Consider the following 26,050-nt stretch of genomic DNA (forward strand, 5'->3'; position numbering starts at 1 on the left):
GCTCCCAGCTCCCCTCAATTTCGAGCCCTGCAGTTATATAAAGTTGTATGTTGACTTGTTCAGAATTGTGATGGCTAACCCTACAAAAAAGACTCCAAGACCAAAGGCCTCATTACAAATTAGATTTACTGCTGCGATACCACCAGTCGGATTTACTATTATCGCCACTTGGTCTGGCAGAATTACAGCAGGATTACAAATGGCGGTGTTAGTCCCCATTTATAGAGCCTGTATGACTACATGGGGATTTCGGGGGAATTAAAACCGGCTGAAATTCCGCCAGTGGTAATGCTGCCGAAATTGCAGTTTTTTGACACTAAGGTGGCGGAAATACCTCCAGCATTTTGCTGGAGGTTTTCCTCCACCTTACCTCCAAAACCATAGTTTCGGCGGTGCAGTAATGCAGTGGTAACTCTGATACCAGTGCATTACCACTTTTTTTGGCTGCACTGCCAAACTCATATATTTATCCCAAGTGCACTGCTCCTTTTGCTTTAGGCCTCCATTTCCACCTTCCCTTGGACTAGTTAACTCAATAACTGGCTGAATGTGTTCATTGTCTGGTTGAATGGAAGCTCACCTAATTTGTACACAGCTCCGGGCCTATTCTAAATAGAAGAGAATGCCTAAATCTTTGGCTCTTCCATAAGTAATATCACAGATGGGATGGGCTTGGGGTGTTGGGTCTATGTATAGCCAAGAAGAGATTTTCTCTATATAGTGTTGGGTGGCTGAACATATCCATAGTACCTTATGCTGCCTGAACTCTTTCATAGCATTTTTGTTCTTATTATTGAATGTATCTATTCAGAAGCAGTGATTTTCAGTGGGTGTTTACTAAGGGGGAGGATACAAGCCCTTTGTGTTTATTCAAGTCTTTAGCTTATCCTTCTTTTTATTTGCTGAAGGGTAGAAAGGGAGACAGCGGCACGGATTACTGAAGAAATTGGCAATCTGATGAAAGAAATTGAAACCCTTGTAGAGGAGAAAAACAAAGAATCTGTCGAGTCTTCAAAGTCTATTCGAGAAGGTGAGATATCAACAAAAGAATATGTGCATGCTGCCTATACTTCTGTTATCTATCTTTTATTAATGTAATTGTTTGAGGAAAATACCAAGAAATCTAGATTTAACAATAAAGATCTTGATATATTTGCATTGGCCGTTCTCTTTCTTATGCTTAGGTTATACACAAATTGTGCTCTGTAGTAACTTTTGGTACCTCATGTTGTATGATGAATATCCTTGTTGAATATAGTTAAGGAGGTATGCCTGTCCACATAGCAATACATTTTGGTGTTCTTTTTTCATCTTTCTAGAAGTATAAATAGTATAGGCTATCTGAGGAAAGACGGAAGCAGCAATTGTGTGTGACATGTTAGCACAAGGCCAACCTCTTTCATGGCCATTGCATGAGTTCCTTGATGCCCCTAAAAGGTGGATCTCTTTATGGCCTAATGAGCAAGTTGTTGGTCACCGTATCGTTGCAAAGGAGCCTTGTTGTTTAAATAAGTTCTCAGCAACGTCAAACATCTACAGGTAAGTAGATGTTATTCTTACATCTTTTTAGTTTCAAGACTTGCAGCTAAGATACAAAGTACACGAGGTTACGCCCAACGGCACATCCACTACCATGTGGCTCCAGCATCAACCAAAACCGTACACTCGCGCTCCACTCACTAACTTTACATGGGCTGAAACATCCAGGTCATGCACCTGCATCACTCAGCAGCTCTACTACAACATGCAAAACAGATACTTTTGCTTAAGACCTGGTTATTTATCGGGCACCAAAGAACAAATATTTTTTTTGTTTGTGACTACTCCCAATGCATAGGACTAGCGCCACATTGTGGGTGTATTGGAAAATGTTTCTGGTTAAGAACTTCTGATCCAATATCCTTTATTCAAACAAAAAGCTCCCCTATGGGAACACATTGCAACACGTGTCTATGGGGTGGACCCAGCAGCCTAATGAGTAGTTAGAAGAGCCAAGGGTTGCACAGGACAATGTGCACATAAATTGGTGGGCACTGCAGAGGAAGGATTGTCATTTGAATCATAAGTATTCATGGTTCAAGTAGTCCGCTGATGCCCTAAAAAGGTCTGTTTGCCTCAACGGTCGGAAACTGGAGCATGATGAAAATGACCAGGCTTACGTTTGGTATTGATTTGATCATCGTTGTACTGTACATGTAGCAATTCAGAAAAAGGATACATGAATCTGTTACTATATTCATTTATGTTGTTGTGTTACTTGGAAGTAGCCCTGCAGACACTTCTTCTTTTGCCTTAGTTGGGAGAGGAGGAACTCATTTTGTTAGGAGCACAATCCACATATTACTAGAACTTAATCTGATTTCCATGCTCCAACCATTTTTCTTTACTACCACAGACTCCTGTCCTCTCTTCCTCAACCTCTCCGCAGCCTGACAGATATGCAGAACTCATAGTGGGACTGCTGCAGTATTTTTTTGCATTATAAAATACAATGTAAGAATTGTACGTGCTCCAGTGCAAACTACCCACATTTGGGTGGGATGCCCTTTCCGGTTCTGGCTTACGGTGATGACACAATGCTAATAGCCAGAACACCTAGGGCCTTACAGATTCTGATAGATGCCTATGCAGTGTTTATGGACAATTTGGGGTTAAAAATGAACACCTCCAAGTCTGCCGTAAAGGGGAGGGTAGTGAGAAAGAGGCCCGCAAAGATGTGCCCCATGGTGTGTAACGGGGACTCTATTCCTAGAGTGAAGGAAATTGATTATCTGGGTGTCAGATTCTCTGAGTCAGTCACGGGCTATGCCCACGTAAATAAACAATCCTTGAAGATGACCCAGCACTTGGGTGGTATTTCCCGCTTCTTGTCACGCTGACGGGGCCAACCTTTGGACTTGGTATTAAAGGTTTATGTGACTCAGACCAAGATGGCCACTTTGTATGGAGCACCACTATGGGGATATACGAATGCACCAGAGCTACAGGTGAAGGAAACCCAGTTTTTTCAACAGTTCTTGGGGAATCCCGGGCTCCTCTCCCGGTGTTTCAGTGCTTAGGGAAGGGGGGGATGGAGTTTTGGGAAGACCAACGGACACTAGCTCCAAGCACTTTTTGGCTCCATCTGTGGGCAAATGAGCAAGCCACGTTGTGCCATTTCATTATTAGGAGCCTTATGGGGAAGGAAAAGTGGCGTAAAATCTCTTGGCTGGCCCGTGTTACAGAGCCTTTAACAGCAACATCCCTACCCTCTCTCCAACCGACAGCCTGTTGTCGAACAGACAGGTGAAAGACTTTAAGCAGCCTTTGTATCGGACGATTAAGGAAAAAAGGGAGAGCATGGAACATGACACTAATTCACAAAGAAATCATGCAGTGATAAGCAGGATGAACGATTTTCAGCTTTACCTTCTTAGGAGTACGAAAAAGCGAGAAAGGTGGCGGATTACGAGGGCTTGGTTTGACTGCCTGCAACTAAGAGTAAACAACTCAAAGTGGTCTGGCCTTCCCAATAATTCCATCTGCCCAGCATGTGGGGTGACAAGAGAAGACCTGAAGCGCTTCGTGCTGTTTTGTCCGGCATATTAGGAAGTGAGAAGGTCCGCAATCTTGCCAGCTGTTAAGCGTTCTTATATTCGCCTATACAGGCCGGCTTTACTCTTCCTTTGGACCGCCGACACAGTACCAACAGCTTGGGCCCTTCTGTGCTATCTGAAAAGGGCCATGCACGTCAGAAAGGGCTTTTTAGGTGAACAGTGAGGTTTTAATCATGTTATGGTACATTTTTCATATTTGCGCTGTACTGATTTTAATGTGAATACAGGACATTCTCAAGATCGTCTTTTAAATGTGTTGTAATGTGTTGTAATGTCTAAAGCTAATATTTGTCTAATTTTATATGCTTGTGAGTTTAATGGATTTAGCTATTCGAATAAACATATTCGATTGATTGACGTACTCCAGCACCCTTGTTAGCAATTGTTATGAATTTCAAAGTGGATATGAGATGTTACAGGATTTTATATATTTGTTTGTCACGGGTTTAAATAAACTTTAAGACAAACAAATCGCACAGGAAAAACTGAAAACCTCATACAATAAAATGCTCTCATAAAATACATTACAAGACAATACAACTTAAGCAATGCATCACACTACAAAGCAATATTTGACAGATAAAATGATCAGAACATCTAATCTCCTAAAACAAATCCCATCTCCCTAACGCATGTAATCCACTTCTCCCAGTAGTTTATGGATAGTGGCTAAAAAGGTTACCAATGTTATGATCAAACATTTTCCATGAGCAAAACAAACGAGGTGATGGCTGGAAGGTTTTGAATTAATCGTAACCTCTGGCATTGCTCGGGGAAACCCCCCAGACCATCATTCTTCACCTGCAAAGCTATTACAAAAGGGGAAATACCAAATGCAAATCGGGCTTGGCCCCACCCCAAAAGGGCATTCCAGCCCAAACTGCTTGGTCCACAAGCATCCCAGACATGTTTGAGCCTCATAGGGCATCATCCGTGTGGAGTAGCTTGCGTCTCTAGGCCTAGCAGGCATGGTACCCACAAAGATGTTCCACAACCTCCCATCAATCTATTCCAGAACCACTCACTATCCAAGTGGTCAACATTGGTAACAAATCTCCTAAAGTGCAATAGTCTTAAGTTTCTGGCAGCCAGGCAACAGGATGCCCAATGCTTAAGGGACTTTAACCTTTCTCCATTCTTGCATAACCTGCATGTGCAGTCTTTCTTTTCTATTGTCTTACCCGACTCCATCTTTCCAGGGTACTTAGTAAATTAAACCAAAACCTCATATATACTAAACTAAATTTACAGCTTGGAAATTACCACATATCCTGAAAGACTTTGGTATGGTCTATATTGCTTATCAAGTTCAGAATGTAGTTGGCAGATTTCAAACCAAGATCACTAACCTAGACTCTCAGGAACCATTTTGTTATTACATATAGGAGAGGAATTGGAACTGAACGCTTTAATGTATTAACAGAGCTTTGGTTTCCCCTTCCTCCTCAAGTGTGGGGGCGCTTTGGACCTTCAGTTGTGATGTTCTGTCGTCAGTAAGTGTATAAAGGGGCACTGGAAGAAATGGTGTGTTGTTCGGGGAACTAAATGGATCATAATGATAGGTACAGGAAAGAGCCCAAAAAAATACAATGAGTGTTGTGGCTCAGCATAGACAAGATCCCCTTATCCTCGCTGAAAGTGGATTACTTGGGAATGGGAAAGCTATCGCTTAAAAAAAATGATTTCTGTTATAAACTTGCTGAGCCATTTCAACTAAAAACATGAGGTACTTGGGCTGTAGAGTTGATGTCCCCAAAACAAAAATTAGAACAACCAAGAATCTAATTAACTAAGATCAAACATAACGTTCTTGGACTTCAATGGAGGGTCTGTAGATGAGGCTCAGCGAGTCTCCAGGTCCTGGAAAAGTATTAAGCAAGACCCTCGCTCTTGCTGACACACTTCCTTATATGCCGTTGGATCTGCAGTAGTGGTAGCCCATCCTAACAACGTGAAGCTAAATTCACAGCAGCGATCTTGGTGTGGGAACGGAACGGGATAATGGTGATGCGTGTTGATGCCGCTTGGTGGCCATCTTGGAATGGGAGCCACTAGCAAGACATCACTGTGTCCAATGGGATTGCCACAGGCCTCCCGGAGAAAAGAAAACTGTGGTTGCCTCGACCAGGTAAGACATTCCTGACAGTAGTTTATATTTGCCCAATAGATCTTGATCACTTCTCCACTGATCACATTTTTTTTTCGTATAGATTCTCACTGCCTTCTCAACCAAACAGCTTTGATTAAGCCCAAAAGCCTCATGAAAACTCTCACAATCCATAATAAATTCAGAAAGAGGCTTACAGGAATTCTGAGCTTGAATTACAGTTAGATCTTCAAACAAGGAGCTTCTTGGTGAATCCAAAATGTGCCTATACAGCCTAAGTGTTGCTGTTTGCACTATGACTTTCCAAGAGACTAGACCCATTTCATGTTGAATCACGACAAAGGGGGTGGAAGTCGTAGCAATCTTTTCTAGAGAAGTCCTTCCATTCCCTATGGTCTTCCAAATCCAAAGTATACAATTCAAGACCGTTCGACATTGATGGAATCTTCTCCTCTCCATTAAAATCTATTTATAGGTTGCAACATATATTTACAGTATTTTATCAAAATGTTCTTGCACTGTGCATATAAGGGTGCTAGCTTCTGTTTCAGTCTCATAGCTTATATACCACAATGCTTCTTGTTAGTCTCTAAAACCCCTTGGTTATTACTAGTTTGTTTTTCAATAAACCAAGCACAAGGATTCCTAGTTTTAGAACCAGTGGCTCTCATTATAACTGTTTTCTCAACATTAAGAACCAAGTTATCAAAAATAAAATAACCGTGAAGGGGAGTACAAGGCATGTTGTAGGCTAATCTTAGTGCTATGGAAGAGGAGTATATCCTCAGCAAACAAGTCAGCCCACTGAGGATTCCTAATTTAGGTGGGAATATGCAACACCTTCCCAAATGCTCAACAAGGTCGGTGAAATGCAAATTAAAAAGACGGAGTAGAACGCATCCCTATCTTAAGCCCCCGTTTGTTGTAACTGGGGCTCCCAACTTCCCATCATTGTACAGCCTTAGTTGGACAATTGTATAAGTGTGCATCTCCACAAAAAACCGCAAAAGGCCATCCGGAATCTCCCACCCATAAAGTGTATTCCACAGGCTGGTGCAATCTATGGTATCAAAAGCAACTGGCAAGGTCTATATTTGCATGGAATAAAGGTGGTGACTCCTTGCTCAGAGCCCGTCTTGTATAAGGGTTTTATTTTTGACGTCAGATTCTGACTATAATGATTGGTTAAAATAATGGCAAGAAATACACTTTTAATAAATGAGTCTGTTCTCGGCTAGTTCGTTGCAAAGTATCTAAAACCGTATTTCAGTACTTATCATTTATAGCACTGATTAGTGTAACAGAAAAAAATCAAAATCCAGAGTCGATGCTTGAATAGGGTTGGTTTGCTAAATCTTGTAATGGCAGCAAGCAAACCAATAGTAACACCGAAACGTAAATTGAAAGAACAGCTTCATACAGACAAATCCAATCTGTGTGCCCCTCGTATCAATGTCTTAGCTTTTTATATACAGTTTTTAATGCAGTGAAACATATAAGAACGGTGCAGATGACAAACTAATGACTTTACTTTAAGTAGATACTTTTTTGGTTTTCTACTTTTCTTTAGGAACTTCAAACACAATCAGTCATTATTTAGCTTTCACTGGACCCATACTGACCATCCCACAAGCCATCCTGCACCTGCAAGCTCAATAAAGTGGGTTTGCAATGGTGATCTGGTTTCAGTTAAAGGCAGTGTCAATCAGTATTTGGAATGTACAATTAGAGAGATGAGCACCGTTGAACAAAACAGCACACTGTTCAGTAGCTTAGGTAATGCAAAACAAATATCATTGCATATCGTGCAAATCCAAACCACATCTCACAGGGAAGCGTTCATCAATTTAAGGTGCCTCATTACGAGGTTGGCGAAAGCCGGTGCGACCGGTGGGTTACCGCTAACCCTGTAACACTGAATCCGGCTCCTGACTTCCTGGTGCCCCCAGGACATTAAAAGTCCTGGACGCCCAAGGAGTCTGACGCCGGATTTCCTAAATCCCCATTCCCATAGAGTGGAGAGATGTTGCTAGCGGTGCCGGTGCTTCCGTGATGACTCTGCCTACCGGGGCCGATACGCCTGGCAGGGTCCGACATGTCGGGCGCAGCAACCCCGGCAGGCAGACTCGTAGTGTGTAGGTCCAGAAACAAGGGTGCCGGTGAGCTTACCAGCACCCACGTTTCCGGGTACCGCCACACGTGTAATGAGGCCCAAGATGTAGTTCTCTGCCTACCCAGATCGGTGTGGGGTTATCGATCTATCAATCAATCTCTCTGTCTATCTATACAAAAGGGAAATTTGTGGATATACGTGTGTCTGTTCTAAATGTTCATCATACTTCTCATCATATTGTAAACCTGACATTTGACATGTGGGTAGGTTCCATGGTGTAGACAATGTATAAAGTATAAAATATAAATATACCTTTGTCTAATTTATTTTTTGGGGGGTAATTTGCAGATTGTGTGTGTGTGTCTGTTCAAAATGTTCAGCACGCTTCCCAACATGCTACACACCTGCAATTTGGCATGCGAGTAGGTCCCATGGTGTAAACAATGTAAAATGTATGAAGTAAGCATTTTTGTAATTGTGTGTTTTTTTTAAAGTGGTCTGCAATGCTTGGATATGTGTGTATTTTTCAAATGTTCAGCATACTTATCAACATGCTTCAAACCGGAAATTTGGCAAGTGGGTAGGTTCCATGGTGTAGACAATGTAAAAAAAGTATAAAATATAACTTTGTCTAATTTCTTTTTGTAGGAAGTACCGTGCGAAGCACAGGTACAATTGCTAGTATATAATATAGTAGCCTCAATAAATTGGCTTTTCCTTTGAGTATACCACCCATTATATCATACTATCGTCATGTCTCTCTTGTTTAGAACATACATTTTCCTGCTGAAATAGTATATTCAAAGATTTGCAGTTAACTTAAAAAATAGTATTGGCTAGGCTAACACTTTTGGCCTTCTCGCAGGTCCCAAAGTGAGAGACCGGAAAAGGTGGGCTACATGGCCCAAAGAAGCGGCAACACAAGCATGGAGTGCCGCGACCTTGCACTTGCCAATGCCAGCCCACCTCCCAGGACCACTTATATCCCTGATTACAAGACCATTCCTAGGGCACTTTTGTATCCCACATATATAACAAAATGTTTGGCTACCCTTGGTGGGCACTTAAACAGCACCTAGGTGCCACAACTAATGTTGGTGCTAAAACGCTACTTGTAAGTCATATCAATGTAGCTCAAAGAGTTGTCCTGTTAAAGGATGTAATGTAAAAGGATCGACGCAATAGGGCCGAAACCAAAAGGATCGAATTTTTTTTTTTAATTATATATATTTTTTTCGTTTTCGTATAGTTAAAAAAAGTGGTTTTTACCACAAAAACAGGGGTTGGGGGGACACCCCCGCAAAAAAATGTAAAAAAAACCCATTTTTTTTCGATCCTTTCGTTTTCGATCCTTTTGAATCGATCCTTTTACCATTTGATCCTTTTTTTTTCGATCCTTTGACCTACAACCGCTCAAAGACACCTGCTTTTCTACTGCCACAGGGCTGTCCCTCTCTAAACAATCTTTAACAGTATTTTGCCTCAGTCTTAGAAAAAATGTAATCTCAATCCTTTGACTGTAAAGAAAACCAACCTCTATTAAAGTTGAGATTGACAACCCAAACTAGACCAGAAACTAGCCAAGATAATATCCCAAAGCAAAAATATTCTGTCGTCCCACAAAGCCTACTCCACAGTCTGTCCTGTTCTTCATCCTTCCCAAACTGTTTGGGTTATATCTGTACCACCAAATGGACCCAAATGTATTTCCAAAATAACTGTACTAGAGCTTTTAGAATGGGCTAAGCACAATGCATGCTTTTGCGTCTTGCTCCTGGCCTCTATAGAGCATCTAAACATTGCTGTGATTTCATGCTTTTTTCCACCTTGCCAGCTGGTCAGGAAGCGTTTTGCATCTGTAGTCTCCCTTTTTCATCGTTTGGGCCATAAGAGGCCCTTGAGCTTTTACATCCCTCGGCTGAAAGTGATCAGGAAAGATGACCAGTTGTTTGTTGCCTACTCAAGTCACAAAGCTGATGCTACAGTGACTAAGTTAACAATCTCGAGGTGCTAAATTCTGAATGTTACAGATGTGTTCAGAAGGAAATCTCTGTGGTGTAATGGGGACACTAGTGATGACAACCACATTAGCTCTTCAGAGAGGTGTTCCTGTCTGGGATACATGCCAAGCAACTACATGGGCCTCTGTTCATACTTTGGCCAAACACTACTGTCTGGACCCAATGAATTACCAGGCTGCCCAATTTGGAAGGGCAGTCCTTCAGGTTTACCTTGTTTAGAGTGGCATCATCGCTCTCTTCCCACCTTCGCTTTGCTACCTTATATTGCTGTGGGAGTCTATCTGAAGATGGGAAATCAATGGGAGGACACCATCTTATTAATAGCCAATGTATGCCCTGTCTGGATCTTGGCTTTACCTTCCTGGGAGATGGTCTTGTCTTTGAATGGTTACGCAAGATCCTGTATTCCTCTCCTGGAACTCTTATGAAATTAGTCATCAGTACACTCCTCTCTGATCCTAGTGTTCTCAGCCTGGCCTAGGCAGCACTAGTATTCAGAAGCACTCCAGCTCTCAGAAGACGGGTTCCTGGAACTACCTCGGGAGCCAGATCTCCTTGCTCCGCGGAAGGGGTGCATTCTTCTCCCCTCTCCATCGCTGAACTTGCAAGCTTGGCACCTCAAACATTAACCTTTACCCACCTAAGAATCTGAGATGTTAACATGGCCATCATGAATACTGCAAGGACATGGTCTACTTGGAAGCAGTGCAAAAGTCAAGTGCCATCAGTTTTGCTATTTGGCTCCTGATTAGGTTAACCCTCTTCTGGCAAAATGTGATGTCGGGTCCATCAAATTTACTTAGAGAAACAACTGAAGATTTGAAACCATATACAATTTCACAAAAGGGTTTATCGGTGTCCTAATCTGGTTTCAAGTACTTCATGTCCTGGGCATCTTAAATCCCCCCTGCCCAGATCTCATAAGCTTTCCCTCTTCCCTCCTGTGTAAATATTATGTCGTTTGGAGAAAGCAGTCCTCACAGTGCTTAGGATTTATAGTGTCCCATACTTCATTTGTAGCTGTTGTTGATTCGTACTTGGTTTCCTGTTGGGGTTGTCCGGTGGTGGTTTCTTCGGGATCTCCTGCCAGAGCCCCACTTCATGTTCCTTTGTCTCCCAGTGACTTGGGCCTGGAACTTCTACTGTTGCTTTTACCTCAGGGAGTTACCCTCATTTTTACAAGATTTGTCTCGGGACTGCCTATCCACATGCGACTGAATTGCTGCTCCACCAGGCTCGGAAGCTATTAACTTCTGTACTTTTCAGTGGCTCATTGGTCGCTCCTCCTTCCACCTCCTTTCCTTATTATTCAACTTTCATCTTGCCATGTCACCACCATTCATGCTTTCTCAGTTTCCCGACCTATCACTCTTTCTTTGTCTCACACTCTTCCTGCCCTCCTCTTTCTCTGCTTCCTCCTTTCCCCACTCTGTCACCTTCTCCTCTTTCATGCTCTCTCTCTCCTCCTCTACTCCACCCTTTCTTCCTTCTCTTCCTTTCCACGTTCTCATCTCTGCTGGTCCCATCACCATGCTATAAACTGCACATTTCTCTATGTACTTTTAACACTTGCACTCACCATTGGCCCTGCTCCCTTTTTTCCCTCACTGTGGGATTGTGCCCTGGACATGCAATTGCTCAAGAGCGAACAACTGTGATTGCTAAGTGAGCGAGATTCAGGGGTGGGTGCCAGTAATAAGAATGATAGAATCCACAGCTGACTGCAATTCGTTAGCAGAACCCAGTGCTCCCACTAGCTTAGGGTACAAGACATGTGGCCCCATCTACTATTTAGTGTGTGAGCACATTTCATTCCTGTGGCTGTTCTGAAGTTTTGGTGACTCAGCTACTGTACCTCTGTCATATTCTGTGACATGCACAGCCCTGCAACTGGTGGCCAGTGAGGATCATGTTATGCTTGTGAACGTCTGCTCATATTGAACCAGTCTCTCATAGTTGCTTGGAGTGACTTGAGGCATCTGCAGAAGTGGTTCCACAAGCGCTTGCCCTCACCCCTCCTATTTCCTCGGGTTGCCCCCATCGGAATAACATTTCTTGAGTTTAAAAAGATCTTAGAGGGAATACCGTATGCAACAAAACAAGGCTGGGAATAGGCTAGAGAAACCTGAAGGATATACCAAAAATCTCTTTAAGGGCCTGCATTACGAATGCTGTTTTTTCCTGGTACCAATGGCCACCAAAACCCATCAGCAACCCTTTGTTCCATTCCCTCTCATCTTCAGAGATGCCCCTTTCATTTTCTAATGGGTGATGGATCTGAAAGCCAACATTTGCCTGCAGGCTTTCCTGTCTGTGTTTGATAGTGTCTGGTTGAAGTGTCAACAAGCACTGCATAATTTGTGGATTAATCTTTGTTCCTTCCTTCCTTTTTTGGGCATTCTAGTGCCACTTTTTAGGGCCCCTCAACCTTTTTGCTTTCCCTCCCACCCCCCATATTTCTTTTGGATCCCCGACTTATTTTTGGTGGCCAAAGGGACTTCTCTTGAAGTCCCCCTCACCTTGCGACCATTTTCCCTTACGGTATGGTGTTGGGTCACGCCTAAGGTGCCCAGTCCCAGGGTTGACACTCGAGCACCTAATTTTTGCTATAGGGTGATTTTATCAACCTACTTTGGTTTTAGGGAGAGGTTGAGGGAAGCTCTTCTTTAAATGTGGCTTCACCAGTGGTCCAGGCATGTTTACCACCTTGGTTGCCCACACTAACGTTTTGTTAGATGTTTGGGTACCAGTGTATTTTCTAAAATCTTTCTCTCAGCCATTTAGTTTTTAGGGGCTTCCTTTGTTTAGGGCAACCATGAGGTATGTTCGAAAAGACTGTTATGACCATTTGAGATCTTTGTCAGTCCACATGGCATCCACCATAGTGATTCTATCTGATTTATACCAGTGTAGCTCCATGAGCTCTTACTCTGACTTCCTGTGGGGGTGGTCCTACTGACCAACCACCATGATTGGTCATCAGGCCCTATGCCACCAGTCCTGTAGTGATTAGTGGGCTGGCCGTTTTTTCTTTGAAACCTGAGGTTCTGCCTGGTTCCTGCTTGCTCTCTTGGCTCTTGTTTCTGGAACTTGGAAGGTCTTCCTCCAACCGGCTGAAGGAGCTTTCTTGCTGATTCCTGCCTTTTTCGCCATTTTTTACCCTCACTCAGCAATACTGGGCCTATGCCAGTTTTGGTTACTATTCGTGGGAGTCCAGTCTGTAGGCTTCCTGCATTCTCCTTGTGCACTGGGTCGAGCCGTCCATGCTGGAACTGTTTTATAGGCAGATATTGCGGCTTCCCGCCCTTTACTGACAGGTTTTCGGCCTTAGTGCTGGAAGATCCCACCACCTGGAAGGGGGTTAGGACACAAACAACCCGCTTCATCTGCTCCTTTGCCTTTCCTAGGATGACTGCAGCTGTTATTTCTCATCAGCCTACCCACAGGAATCCACCTTTACGGGTTCCTTCATCTTCCCAGAGCCTTCCTGGCTGGATTCTTCACTCCAGGTTTGAATGTTGTCATTGTGGGATGTACAATTGTTCTTCTTTTCCATCGTGGGGGACTCTGTTGGCTCTGGGTTTAAATCCCTGAGCAGCACATCCTGTAAGTCACACTTAGGAAAGAAGCCTGCACTTACCAGGGTTATTTTGCCATGCTGGAGCCTTTTTTGCCAAATAAACCGTTATAAGTACTGTGAGGGGTCAGTAATGCGAGACAGACAACTGTTCGATGATTTATCAAAACATGCCATTTTATTCTCAAAAGAAATATAGAAAAAATGCCTCACTATCACCACTCTGCTGACGATTTCCTTACCTAACCAAAGCTGAGGGAATACACTCTCACACAGACAATCTGGCCCTCACAGTAAGCAACAAATATACAAATAAAATATATGGTAATGCAAGATAACAAACAACATTTGCAGTTTCTTAATAACCTTCTAATGTCCTGGGTACATTCCTTTCCCAGGATTCAAGGTCAATTTGGTTAATTGTGAAGGAATCATGAAGCAAGACAGACCACACATTCAAAGTTCAAACAAAAGTAGTTTTATTAACTTAAATGTCAGGATGATTGAAGGCCTAACTTGCCCTATGCTAAGGTGGGTTTTCCCTACCTAAAGAAACGAAGGAACGTCTGAGTCAGTGAGTCAACTTCTGTCTGTGTCCAAAACCTGTACTTGCCCTCACAACTAAAGCTAAGCAATGTAAAGATACGGGGCAACAAATAGAGGACCAGCGAGTGGTCCCAGATCTGTGAACTAGCCAAACAAATATCTTGCAATGCCAGCTGCAGACTAATACACTACAAAGTAGTACATCTGCCCCATTACACCCCAGTAAGGCTTAAACTAATCTACCCCACCTTATCGGGAGCATGTCCGAGGTGTAAGGCTGAGGATGCAAATATATGCCATATGCTCTGGGCATGTGCAAAGCTGAGAAGCTACTGGACAGAGGTGTGTGCAGCTCTGGATGAAATGGCAGAGCAACCTGTGGAATGGACGCCACGATTGTGTTTGCTGGGCACGACGGGCAAAATGAACCCGCATTGGCGAAAACTGTTAAACCTTAGCTTATTGATAGCCAAAAGAGCGATACTTATGGAGTGGAAAAACGTGAGCCCGTCAACTAAGGCAGATTGGGACAGTGATATGCTATGGACAAATGATACAGAAGAGCTATATATGGACTCAGTGCTACCCTCATCCAAACCCAGAAATATATGGGCCAGGTATAAGCAATATTTAGCAGACAAAGCAGAGATTGCAAATGCCGGAGCGGAAGAAGAATGACTTGTGTGCGACTTATTGTAATAAATGTTACTTGATGATTTTGAGTGCTTACCTTGTGCAACAATAAATAAAGTTTAAAAAAAAAAGCTAAGCAATGTGTAGGCATGTCAGCAACATAAGAAATAGCTCTGAGCTTCTTCCAGCTCTGGGCTTACTTTCCAGCTCCCCTTCCCCAAGTTCAAAACAGTTCCCCACGAAGGCAACGTAGTTCAAAAATAATCTCTGGGTTCCGTTCCCCAAGAAGACAACACAGTTCAAGAAGGCCTCAGGGTTCTCTTCCCCAAGGCGGCAACAAAGTTCATAAGGTCTTAGGTTTCCCTACCCCCAGACGTCAGCTTTTCCAGCTTGCCATTTTATACTTAATTTCAATCTCTTGATATTCAAAACCCAGTTCCAGGTCAACTTTACACTCCTTCTGTTTTCTTGACAGCTCATACAGATTGCTTTCTTCTGTTCCACTTCAGCAATCTCTTTCATACACTTCGGTTTGCCCTCTGTTCATTTTCTTGGCTTTCACAGATATGGTATCCCCGGTCTAGCCTCAGTTGTCGGACCACGCGATCCACTCATTACAGTTCACGCAACCAGCAACCCTAGGCTTTCTTGCCCACAGCAGTTCTTTTGTAACTACCCTTGCTTTCTGGTTCACATTCACTTGGCTTTATCCTTGCCAGCTTTCTGACTTTGCCCCAATGTGTTTTCCTCTTTGCCTATCTCTTTACTTTGCCACAATATATTCTTTCAGACAGTTCACTCTGCGGTGGTCTTTCCTTTACCACGTTTCTTTCACACTCTTCAGCAATATTTAATACCTGCTTTTTACTGCATTTCTTACGTTTTGTTCTTTGCTTTCAATATATTGTGTGTGTACTTCACACAAACTTGTCTTCTGTTCACAGGCTTCTTAAAAGCTTTTATAGGATTGTCAAAAGCCTTCTTTTAGTTTGGTATTCAATAGTTCTTAATGCATATTCTTTTGCTCACAGTTCATCTTATTCATATTGTTCATCATAACCCTTCACTTGGGGGTTCACAGTATCTTGCATATCTCAATTTGTTAATTGGGCAATTACTTATGCTATGTAACAGCTCCCAGGAGCGCCCTGGTTTGAGTGCTCCCTTGTTTTCACTCACTGGTCCCTGGCGGCTCCTCCAGGCTAATACTCTCCTCTTCTTCCACAGTTCAAAAGAAATGCAGTATCTACAACTGTCAGTAAGACACAGTTCTTTGTTTGTTTTTTTGTTTGTTTATTTATAACACATGCCAGACCCGGAGGTATCAGGGCGCGGAGACCAGGATATTTTAGGCTTACAAAGTTACAAGATATGTCACATGGAAGTTATAGCATTTGCAAATTACATAATTAATTACATAACGAATATACAGGTTATTGTACAGAGCATAGCAAAGGTGACCGGGTACATAGGTGGCAACTGAGGTAGTTTTCATGAAGTTGTAGGATACAGTGATGTCTGCCGATGAAGGTCATGTGGCTGGGTTGGAGAAGAGGGGAGGAGATCATGAGGCGCTGATGATAGGCCTTCTATCTCGGGTCAGAATTTAAGAGCTCATTCGATTTGAACCAATTGATAATATTGCATCTGAAGTGTCGGTATGTTTGGTTTTCCCTTAGGCACGGGGGCAGAGAGCTCCATAGTTGGGCGGCTTTGACTGGGAAACTGTTACTACCTATTGTGGTTCGTCTGAATGGGGGAACTGTCAGACAGAACAGATCGTTTTGGTAGGTCAGACCGTTGGTCTTTTGTTAAAACTCTACATGATGTAGAAGGGTGCTGCATTGTTGAGGGATTTGAACGTTAGGGAGGCAGTTTTCAGTTTGATTTTTCTCCAGAGTAGATATCCAGTTATTGTTTCTCCTCTGTGTAGAGATGTTTTTTTTTGATAATCCTATTGCTGCTCTCAAGGCGTTGTTCTGGAGTATTTGGATTTTCTTTGTGATGTATTTGTTAGCTCCAATGTAAAGAGCATTGCAGTAGTCCAACTTAGATAGCACAAGTGCTCTCCTTAATGTGGTGCAACTACTCGTTGAAAGGAATGGTTTAGCTGATCCAATCAGTTTATAGCATTCACTTGTTTAGTCAGAGTAAGGCCGGAGTCAAGGTAAAAACCTGGTGTTTTTACCTCCTTCATTACCTTGATTGAATTGCCGTCTATGTTGAAAGAGGTGTATTTATGGCCATGTTTGTTGATGTGAAGTGTAGTCCCCAGGATAATGAGCTCCGTTTTTTAATCATTTTCAGGCATAGGCCATGTAATGCCATCCATGCCTGAATGAGGTATATCATATTCACCATGGCCAAATCCTGGTTGTAATCCCCTGTAAGTGGGAAGAGAATCTGAGTGTCATCTGCATAGTTAGTGTAGGTGACACCAAGACAATCCAGATCATCAAAAAGGGGCTCGGTGAATGTTATACAGAGTGGGGGAGACGCAAGAACCCTGGGGAACGCTGCATGAAATGGTGATAGGATCAGTTGCTTCTGAGGTGGAGAAGACTCATCGTTCTTTCACTCAGGAATGATTGAATCCACGCTATAGCATGTTGTGAAAAGTGTGCAGCTGATTCTAGGTGGTTGCAGAGAACAGTGTGGTCCACCAGGTCAAATGCTGCTGAGAGATCTACGAGGAGTAGTAAGGCACATTTGCCCTGATCTCTCAGCTCGTCCACTTGGGCCTTGAGGTCAATGAGTGCTGTTTTGGTTCCATGCTGAGGCCTGAAACCTGATTGTCTAGTGCCTAGTAGTTTGTTCTGTTCCAGGAAGCTCTGAATCTGTAGGTACGCCACCATATTTTAAGGATAAATGGCACTGTTGTTATTGGTCTATAATTAGTAGGTATTGTAGGGTCAAGGGTTTGTTTCTTCAGAAGAGGGAGGACACAGGATTCCTTGAAATTGCTTGGGATAGTGCCTGTGGTAAATGACGCGTTAATGAGCTTAGCGACAAAAGGTGAGAGATCTCTTGCAGCGTCTTTTATTATTTGTGCAGGACTTTGGTCTCCTCAGCAGTTGGACGGTTTGAGGGAGAGTATTATTTTTTCAACTTCTATTATTGAGGTTTTGGTAAAGTTGAAGCAGAGTTCTGGTTTAGGTAGGTTCAATGTATTGCTCGGTTGGGTAGTGGATTTTGGTACATTTAGTTTCTTTTTGGCAATTATTACTTGTCAATTTTGTCTGTGAGTGCTTTCCGTATGTCAACGCACCATGAATTGTCTTTGATGCAGTTGTCTGGTACAGGGATGGGGTTTTCCAATTCCTTTAGTATGGTAAAGAGTTCCTTAGTGCCTAATTTATCCTGTAGTATCCTGTTGTCAAAACTTTCTTTTTTTTGCTCGTCGTATTTCATTTTTGTATTTAGTGGTGATATTCGTGAGGTTTGCTTTATTCTCCTCTGAGGGTGTAAGCCTCTGCTTTTTCATTTTTCTTTTCTCAGTGACTTAAGGTGTGGTGTAAACCAGGCATTTAAGTGTGCTCTTGGCTTACTTCTCCTTAATTTTAAAGGGTCAATAGTATCGAGGGCTTCTAAGACAACTTTGTTACATTTGTTCACTAAAGTGGAAGGATCAAGTGAGTCTGGAAGTGAGTTTAGAGTAGGGAGTATGAGTGGTAGGAGTCTGTTTGAAGTTCTATTCTTTTTATTTCTAGTAGGCATAGCGGGTGCTATGGGGGTGTTTGCGGCAAAGCTCATTTTGGAGTCTATGGTGAAGGCTATGAGGGAGTGATCCATCCAAGCCTGGGGGCTGATAGTGGTGATGTTGCAGTTGTGGTCGGCCACCCAGTCAAGAGTTCTGCCCTTAACATGGGTGGGCTGAATTACTTTTTGTAAGAAGCCCAGTTCTGATATAGCGTTGGCAATAATTGTGGCTTGAGTGTCATTGGGTCATTGTAGCCTAAGTTCATGTCTCCTAGTAGGAGTATCTGGGATGCATTTTTTAAGTTATCCGATAGTAACATGGATAGGTCCTCTTCGAAGGAGCCAATGGGGCCTGGAGACCTGTAGATTAGGTGTATATTGATGGTTTGTGAATCTGGGTAATTTTATCGTCAGGGATTCGCATGAGTTGACCTGTAATGGAGCTACTAATCTTGTAGCTAGTGTGGATTTAGCTATAATTGCTGTTCCCCCACCTTGGGTGTTGATATACCACCACAGCTTCATTACCTTGGACTACCACCACAACTTCAGTGATTTGTATTTTAGACGGGCTTCGACAAGACTCACTTTAAAGTACTTCAACGCCTTCAAGTAGGCAAGGCACTCTTCCTCTGAATATCTCTCTTCAAAGGGGGCAGCCTCTTTGCCTTTCTTGTCTGCCACAATAATAACCTGGATATACCTTTAAGACTCACTTCTCTCTGTCTTCCACAGTCTCTGGCAATACAGGTTGTGTCAACTTCAAAATAGTCTTTACAAGCAGCCAGCTTCCCTTCCTCAACTTTACCTTCACCTTTCTGCCAGCTATCAGCCCAAGTGATTACCCAGAAGCCTTTGTGCCATTCTCGTCGCTTCAGGTAATGCTTGCGCACTTGTATCTTAGGCCAGTTAAACTGTTATTAGATGCACATTATTAAGAGTTAGTTCATTTGTTAACTCTGAGAAAGGTTTGGTTTCACTATCAATTTGGGCAGACTCTTGGCTTGGGCAATGCTTGCTCTCCTGTTCAATAGTAGATACACTGTTAAACTATTTAACTTCTTGTGTATAGAAGGTATGCCACGTTAAAGTAAAGAATAGATGTCAGTCTTCCTTTAAGAATCACACTTAGACACGCACAACCACTTCTTGATATAGTTTTCAAAGGTTAAATATTTGTATTAAATTGTATGCGCGTGGGAAAGTAAAGCATACAATTCAGTCTTCCTTTGGGAATCACAATTGGATGTTCACGACAACTCCATGCTGTAGTTTTCCCAAGTTAAAGGTTTCAACAGTTGTTTTTATCAAGGTTCGTTTTTCAATAATGGCTTTCGCAACATTCACTCTTTTTAATTCGTGACACGCGACCACTCCTTCAGATAGTTAGTCTATTAAGGGTTTAACAATGGTTTTAAAGCAGCGTTTTGCCTAATATACGTGAGTGCTACTTTTCCATTGTTCAAGTATTACAGCTTCAACAAACCACTTCAGCTTGCTTTAAAGCACACAAGTGAATAGGGAACTGGATACTGTTACCGGCAACGCTTGTGCAAGGTATTAGAACGTCAGGCTTAACTCAGCTGCTTCTATAACACTTGATCTGCGGGTTGCACCGCTGCCACAACTTCTACCTCAATTTATACTGCTTCTGGCTTCTTAGAGACCCACACCTATTCCTCTCTTAAGGTGTCTCTGATCTGGCTGCATGTTTATGGAGCCCCTCTCCCTCCCGAGGCCCACGGCTTGACAACTGATCCTCACCTCAACATGTTCTCTGCTTGGCAACCATGGCAATCGGGCTCACATGGGAAAAGACAGCTTTGCTGCACGCCTTCCGCTGTGCCGACTCTGCACTTGGGAACAGGACCCTCTCAGAACAAGCAGGTGAAATCTGCTGTATGCACATTCCGGCGTCCCTCTTCTTCTACTACTTCTGCTTGGTTTGCCAACTTCCTGCTTTCTGCTTCTACTGCTACAGCTTGCATTCCAGTCACAGTTGCAGATCATTCCAATTTTCGGCACACTATACCTTTGGGAGTAAAGAGGGTGTTTATTCTTAAAAGATCTTTCTGTTGCCAAGGTTTGCTCAGATTTTACAGGACTTGTACCCAGTGTCATAGATATTTTATGTGGGCCAGGGACATTATAATGACAATATCCCATTACCTGTTTTGGTAACACAGAAAGGTACTTCCTTTCAGAAGACAAATACTGTGTGTCATCCCACGGGATCTTCTTGCCACCATGGGCCTTGTCTCCACCCAGGTGATCCTCCCACTATACACCACCCACAAGTTCAGGTTTAGGAAGAGTCTGCCTTTCCCTGGCCACCTGGGAGGAGATTTTAGGCAGGGTTTCGGTGAGGGATCCATAGGAAACTTCACAGTACTGTGTCTAATCCCTTGGGGACATCACTTCTCCCCGGCCGGGTAATAATAACGCAGTCCTAGTCCAGTCTGTCAAATTGAAAGGGCCTATACTAATAAACCTATTGCCAATCCTTACTTCTAAATACAAATTGTGTGGGAAACCATGTTAATCAAAAAGAAAAGTGTTCGAGAAATTATATGTCAGGATGTTCAAGCAGTTGGCCTCCCTTCCCCACGTTTTCAGCACGGGACAAGGCAGCACGCACAAGCTTAGCATAGTCTCTGGATTCTCTAGCATGAGTATGCAGTTCAGATCTCAATATCAGGGCCTTAGATGTCAAAGTCTGTTTGTCATTCAAAGTCTCTTAGTTTAGAGGGCCTGATGCGACAAACATTCAAAAGTTCCTTTCTCCTCAGGATTCACATGTACAACTTTTTGGGTGATTCTCTACTCACCCCGGGGACCCCTCTGCCGGGCTCAGACCCACTTCACACAAAGCTTTCACTTGATCTCCCTCTGTCGGGCTTGGGCCAAATCCATGTACTTTTGCAAACTTGTATCTACTTCATTGAAATCCAAGACTTCCAACTGTGTGCAGGATTTGACTTGACCCGTCACAGGACCACTTCGATTCACATTTATTAGTTCTCTCTAAATTGATCTCCCTCTGCCGGGCTCAGACCAACTTTATCTACTTTTGACACTTCTTAGCTGGCTACCTTACAGAGACCTTCGATTGAGCACCCACGTGGTGCCAGACCACTCTGTCAAAGGTATTGTAGTTTGCTTTAAAGTTCAATCACTCATCAGCAGTTTAACTTTATCTGGGTCTCTTATCACACGCGTTTTAACAATGTTGGTTCCAGTGCTCGCTCTCCAATTTTGCTGCTTGCAGCCTTGGGTTCAACACAGAACAGTGTTGTATCGATCTCCCCAACTCACCGGATGTGTTGCTTTCACTGAATCAGCTTTGTTCTTGGAGCCCAAGACAGTACCACAGTGGCTGGAGATTCTCCCTGCCTTGACTACGGACATGGGAGGGGCCCGGGTACCTCCGACACACAATGCAGACCCCTCACTCAGGTGATCCTCCCGCACTGGTCCACCCCCAGGAACTGGATGCAAAAGCGATAGCCATGTCCTGGCCACCTGGATGACAGCTCCCTGGGGACTAGTGGGTGAGACATCTTCTCACAGACCCCATCAGGTACTATTGTAATGCCTAGATTGCCCACTTTGCAGCCAGACACTGAAATTCAATTGTGTAGTTTCTCTACCGGAAAACAGTTCAACTGATGCATACAATTGCATGTTCACTTGATCCTCATTCATGTGAGAGAATGGTTTCTTGACCAACCCAGGAGGAATCAGTTTGGAGTGGAGAAGTCTGGCATAATGGCAAGGGGAGACTGTTTTAGATCAGTCCCTGGCTCTAGACATGCCAATAACAAAACTGTATGTGCTGTCCTGTGTGTTTTGTGGATTTTTGGAGCCAACATGCTTGGCCGGCCTCCAAAACCATTGTTTAGAGCACCTGTGTTTGATTGGTGGTCTGGCTCAGACTCCCCCTGCATGGATGAAATCACTTTACTGAATCTGTTGGATTGTCAGTAGTGCAGCAGGTTTACTTAATTACTGGACGATTAACGCAGTTAATAGCCAGTTATTGGAGTTTTAGGAGCACATCTGGTCATACTTGCTGGACCGTGTGTCCTGGGCTTGCTTCTGGTTCATATCTAAGACTGCTTATCCTCCTTCCTTGGCCGTCCTCATCCTCTCACTGGTCTTCCTTGATGGCCTGATCAGGCTTCCTATGCTGGGACCATTTTCAGGACCGTTTTCCTGCCACTGCCCATTATTACCACCTGGGTCTACTGCCTTGGTGTTGGAATATGCTTTTGCCTAGAAGGATATTGGAACCTCAATAGCCTGTCTTATCTCAACGGGACCATATTGGCTTACCCCCACCATCATCTTCCCAGTGGGACCTTCTCCTACTGGTGGACTCCTTTTGTCCGAGCTGCCAGAACCTGCTTGGCTGGGTTCTTCCGACCTCACGTAGCAACCTCCATCATTCCATTCACTTCTGACTAGTAGGTCTAACTTCAAGGATGGGCGATTGTTCTTCCTTTTGCTGTATGGGGTCGTTTTAGGTCCAGGATTCATGTGCCTGGGTGACAGGATCCATTAAATTGCCCTGAAAAAAGCAGTACTTACAGGGTTGTTTTGCCTTCTGTGACGAATTGAGGGAATCTGTCCCGTCTCCCCAGAGGAGAGCCCCCTCCCCCTTTGAGGCTAAGGAGGTGGCCCGCTCTGCAACACCCTCCCTTGGGTCGAGGCAAGTGGTAGTTTACCAGGAGAGGGTCAAGGTCTCCTGAGCCTGTGAGGAACTCCTTAAGCCAATCGAATTGATGGCATACATGGGACTATCTAATCTGTTAAATCCCTCCCAGTACAATGAATTTACAGTTAAAATGTGTAGAGAAAGCTAAAATGTGGCGGAGGCAAACTACCCTCCGTTAGTGGGAGAAGTCGGGGAAAGAACTTCAGGAATGTGGCCCACTGTCAATATCATGGATCAGTAGAATTAAACGTTTTGAAAATGGTGATATTACCAAAACTACTATATTACTTCACAGCGCTGCCAACAAAGGTACCCTTGTCCTTTTTCCGAGCTATTCAGAGGCACACAGGCAAATTTGTATGGAATAATAGGAAAGCTAGAGACGCACAAACCGTAATGATGATGCAACGAAACAGGGGAGAGAGGGGCGAGCCAGATGTTAGGGCATACTACCTTGCAGCGCAGACAAGGGTCCTTAGGGACTGGGTAAAAGATGACGGGCAGAAGGTTTGGAGACACATGGACAACGCTGTGGCGGAGGTCAACTTGAGAGGGTGAGGTGGAAACTACAAAGGGACAGACCAGGAAGGAAGTGATCACAGGCCACTGTCCCTAAACATATTGCATATGAGAACCCTGGAGAGGGTGCCTCAGTGCAATTCTACTGACACAATTCAAACTCAAGGACAAGCAAAGAATCAAGTGGTCTCATCTTGATTTGCCATCCCAGAAACCTGGCATTTATGCGTCAATCCTGCCCAATATGGATTGTCTACTGTCCATGGAATCGCTTGACGCTGAAGCACTTTATGTATATGATAGGCTAATACTGGGCATACAACACCAAGTCACAGAGTTGTAAAAGTATAAAAAAGGGCGCCATTAAAACCGCTTGCTGGTATAACAAGGATTGTAAGATAGCAAAGCTTGATATTTTAGTCTGCTTAAAGACTGGTCCGGGCATGGACAGGGCAATGCTGAGGCGTCTAAGAGCATACTATAGACCGTTAATTAAGTCAAAAATAGACAATCAAGTGCGGCAGGAATGGGAGAGACTCCAGGATGGATCTTATTCTGGAAACATTAGATTGTTTTGGGGAAAATGTCAGTGGGAATAAAGAATGTGGTGATAATGACCTGGTTGATAACATCACTGCGAGCATGTGGATGGAACGCTTCCAGAACCTTTATGGCATTATAGTCCCATCCGAGCAAGAGGGCATAACATGGGAGGCCTCTTGTGGGAATCGAAACGGAGGGAGAAATATAGTCACGATCCAGTTGGAGTTATGGGAAGTCATTAATGCAATTAATTTGCAAAGTTGGGGCAAAGTGCCAGGACCGGATCTCATCCCCATTTACCTAATTAAAGATGAACCAGGTGTATGCGCACCGGTATTGGGGCCACTGTTCAATGTGATCCTTAGATTTAACAAAGTGCCCCCGTCCTGGCAAAACGGGTGGTCGAGAGGATCCAGTCAATTTTAGGCCAATATCACTGCTGGGTGGTGTGGGGAAAGTATTCTCCAGAATCATCTCTGAACACCTACAGACATGGGTTGTGCATGAGAACATTTGTGACCATCTCCAAGCAGGGTTCCGGACAAAAATCTGTACCATTGACCAGGTGTTCCACCTGAAGCTAGTCATACAGAAATATATACGATCCTGATAAACCTGAACCTATATTCAGTATTTGTGGATCTCAGGACCTCTTTTGACTGTGTGTCACAGGGAACACTATGGTCCATTCTGGCCAGAAGGGGGGTACCTGAAAACCTTCTGCAGATCATCTTATAACTCTATTCATGCAACAAAACAACTATGCAATGGGGCTTCAGAGGTGTACTGACAGATCCTTTTATTGTAACTGGAGGGGTGAGGGAGGATGAGTGCTTGCCCTCCTACTGTTTCTTATCTATATTGATGAGGTTATTCGCCATGTCAGATCAAAATGCCATGACCAACCAAAACTTGGATCAAAGCTATTCCTCTGCTTCTTTTTACGGATGACGCTGTGCTTTTATCTACATCAGTTAGGGGGCTGGAGACCACACTCGGAGCCTTTGAGGAAAAATGGATGGAGCTCCGACTTGAGGTAAACACAGGGAAGACAAAATCATGAACCTTCCGGACAAAATTCAAAAGGTTCAATAAAAACCAATTTGCAGATCAATGGCATTCTGTCAGAACAAGTTTGATGCTTTGATTACCTGGGGGTAAGATTTGATGACCAGGGAAGCTGGACATCCCAACTTGCTAAATCCAGTTCAACTTTAGAGAAATATGGTGAGGCAATTTGGAGGTTATTTTTAGCTTGCGGCCGGGGGGCTTTTACCCCTGCCCTTACCATGTATATTGCTCAAGCTGTATGCTGTAGAGACATGGGTACATGCAGACTGCAGCAAATTGGGTCTGGCGGAAAGATCTTTTCTCAAACGCTTGCTAGGGATGCCACCCCCGTCCCGTGCCAGAGTGCCACCATTTATCTAGAGCTGGACGATAGGCCAATCAATAACGATGTAGGCCTTAAGCTTGTTCTTTATTGGTTCAGAGTGTGGGTAACCCTGAGCTCAAAGTGTATTGTGAGGTAGTCCTCTATATGCTGGGATCCGATGGTGGCAGATCATTGCCATGGTTTTCCCATGTCAAAATATATCTGATGAAACGTATTTTATATGAGCATTGGCACAAACCCCTGAGTATCCTGAAAGGTCTCGCAGAAAAGCCAAGGAGCACTTCACAGGAGGTAGCTGAAGTGGATACAATCAATGCATGTAGCAGGTTGGCAATGGGGCATCCCTACCTAGCCAGTAAATTGTCCCTGGGGCTTGAAAAAAATCTAGACGTGGTTAATCCTTCTCATGCACCCAGTACAAGAAATTTAGGTTGGGTCAACTGAACTTGGCATATCGAACAAGCAAATGGGACGCAATTAGAAACTATCTATGTCTGGTGTGTGGTTCGGCCATGGAATCTTTAGGCCATTTCTCGTTTTTCTGCCAGGGACATTTTGTGGCCAGGAACAAGTTCCTAAAGAC

At 43.6% G+C, this 26,050-nt stretch overlaps 1 protein-coding gene across 1 annotated transcript in view; it reads left to right on the forward strand.

Moving 5' to 3' along the window:
* Window positions 1-26,050, forward strand: part of P3H1 (prolyl 3-hydroxylase 1) — a 471,788-nt gene that overhangs the window by 241,365 nt on the left and 204,373 nt on the right. Inside the window, exon 8 of the mRNA XM_069610462.1 lies at window positions 909-1,030. Coding sequence (XP_069466563.1) covers window positions 909-1,030 — 122 coding nt within the window. The remainder of the gene's footprint in view (window positions 1-908; window positions 1,031-26,050) is intronic.

The sequence above is a fragment of the Ambystoma mexicanum genome, chromosome 8 (assembly GCF_040938575.1).
Source record: "Ambystoma mexicanum isolate Mex_15411 chromosome 8, UKY_AmexF1_1, whole genome shotgun sequence".
Lineage (NCBI taxonomy): Eukaryota > Metazoa > Chordata > Amphibia > Caudata > Ambystomatidae > Ambystoma > Ambystoma mexicanum.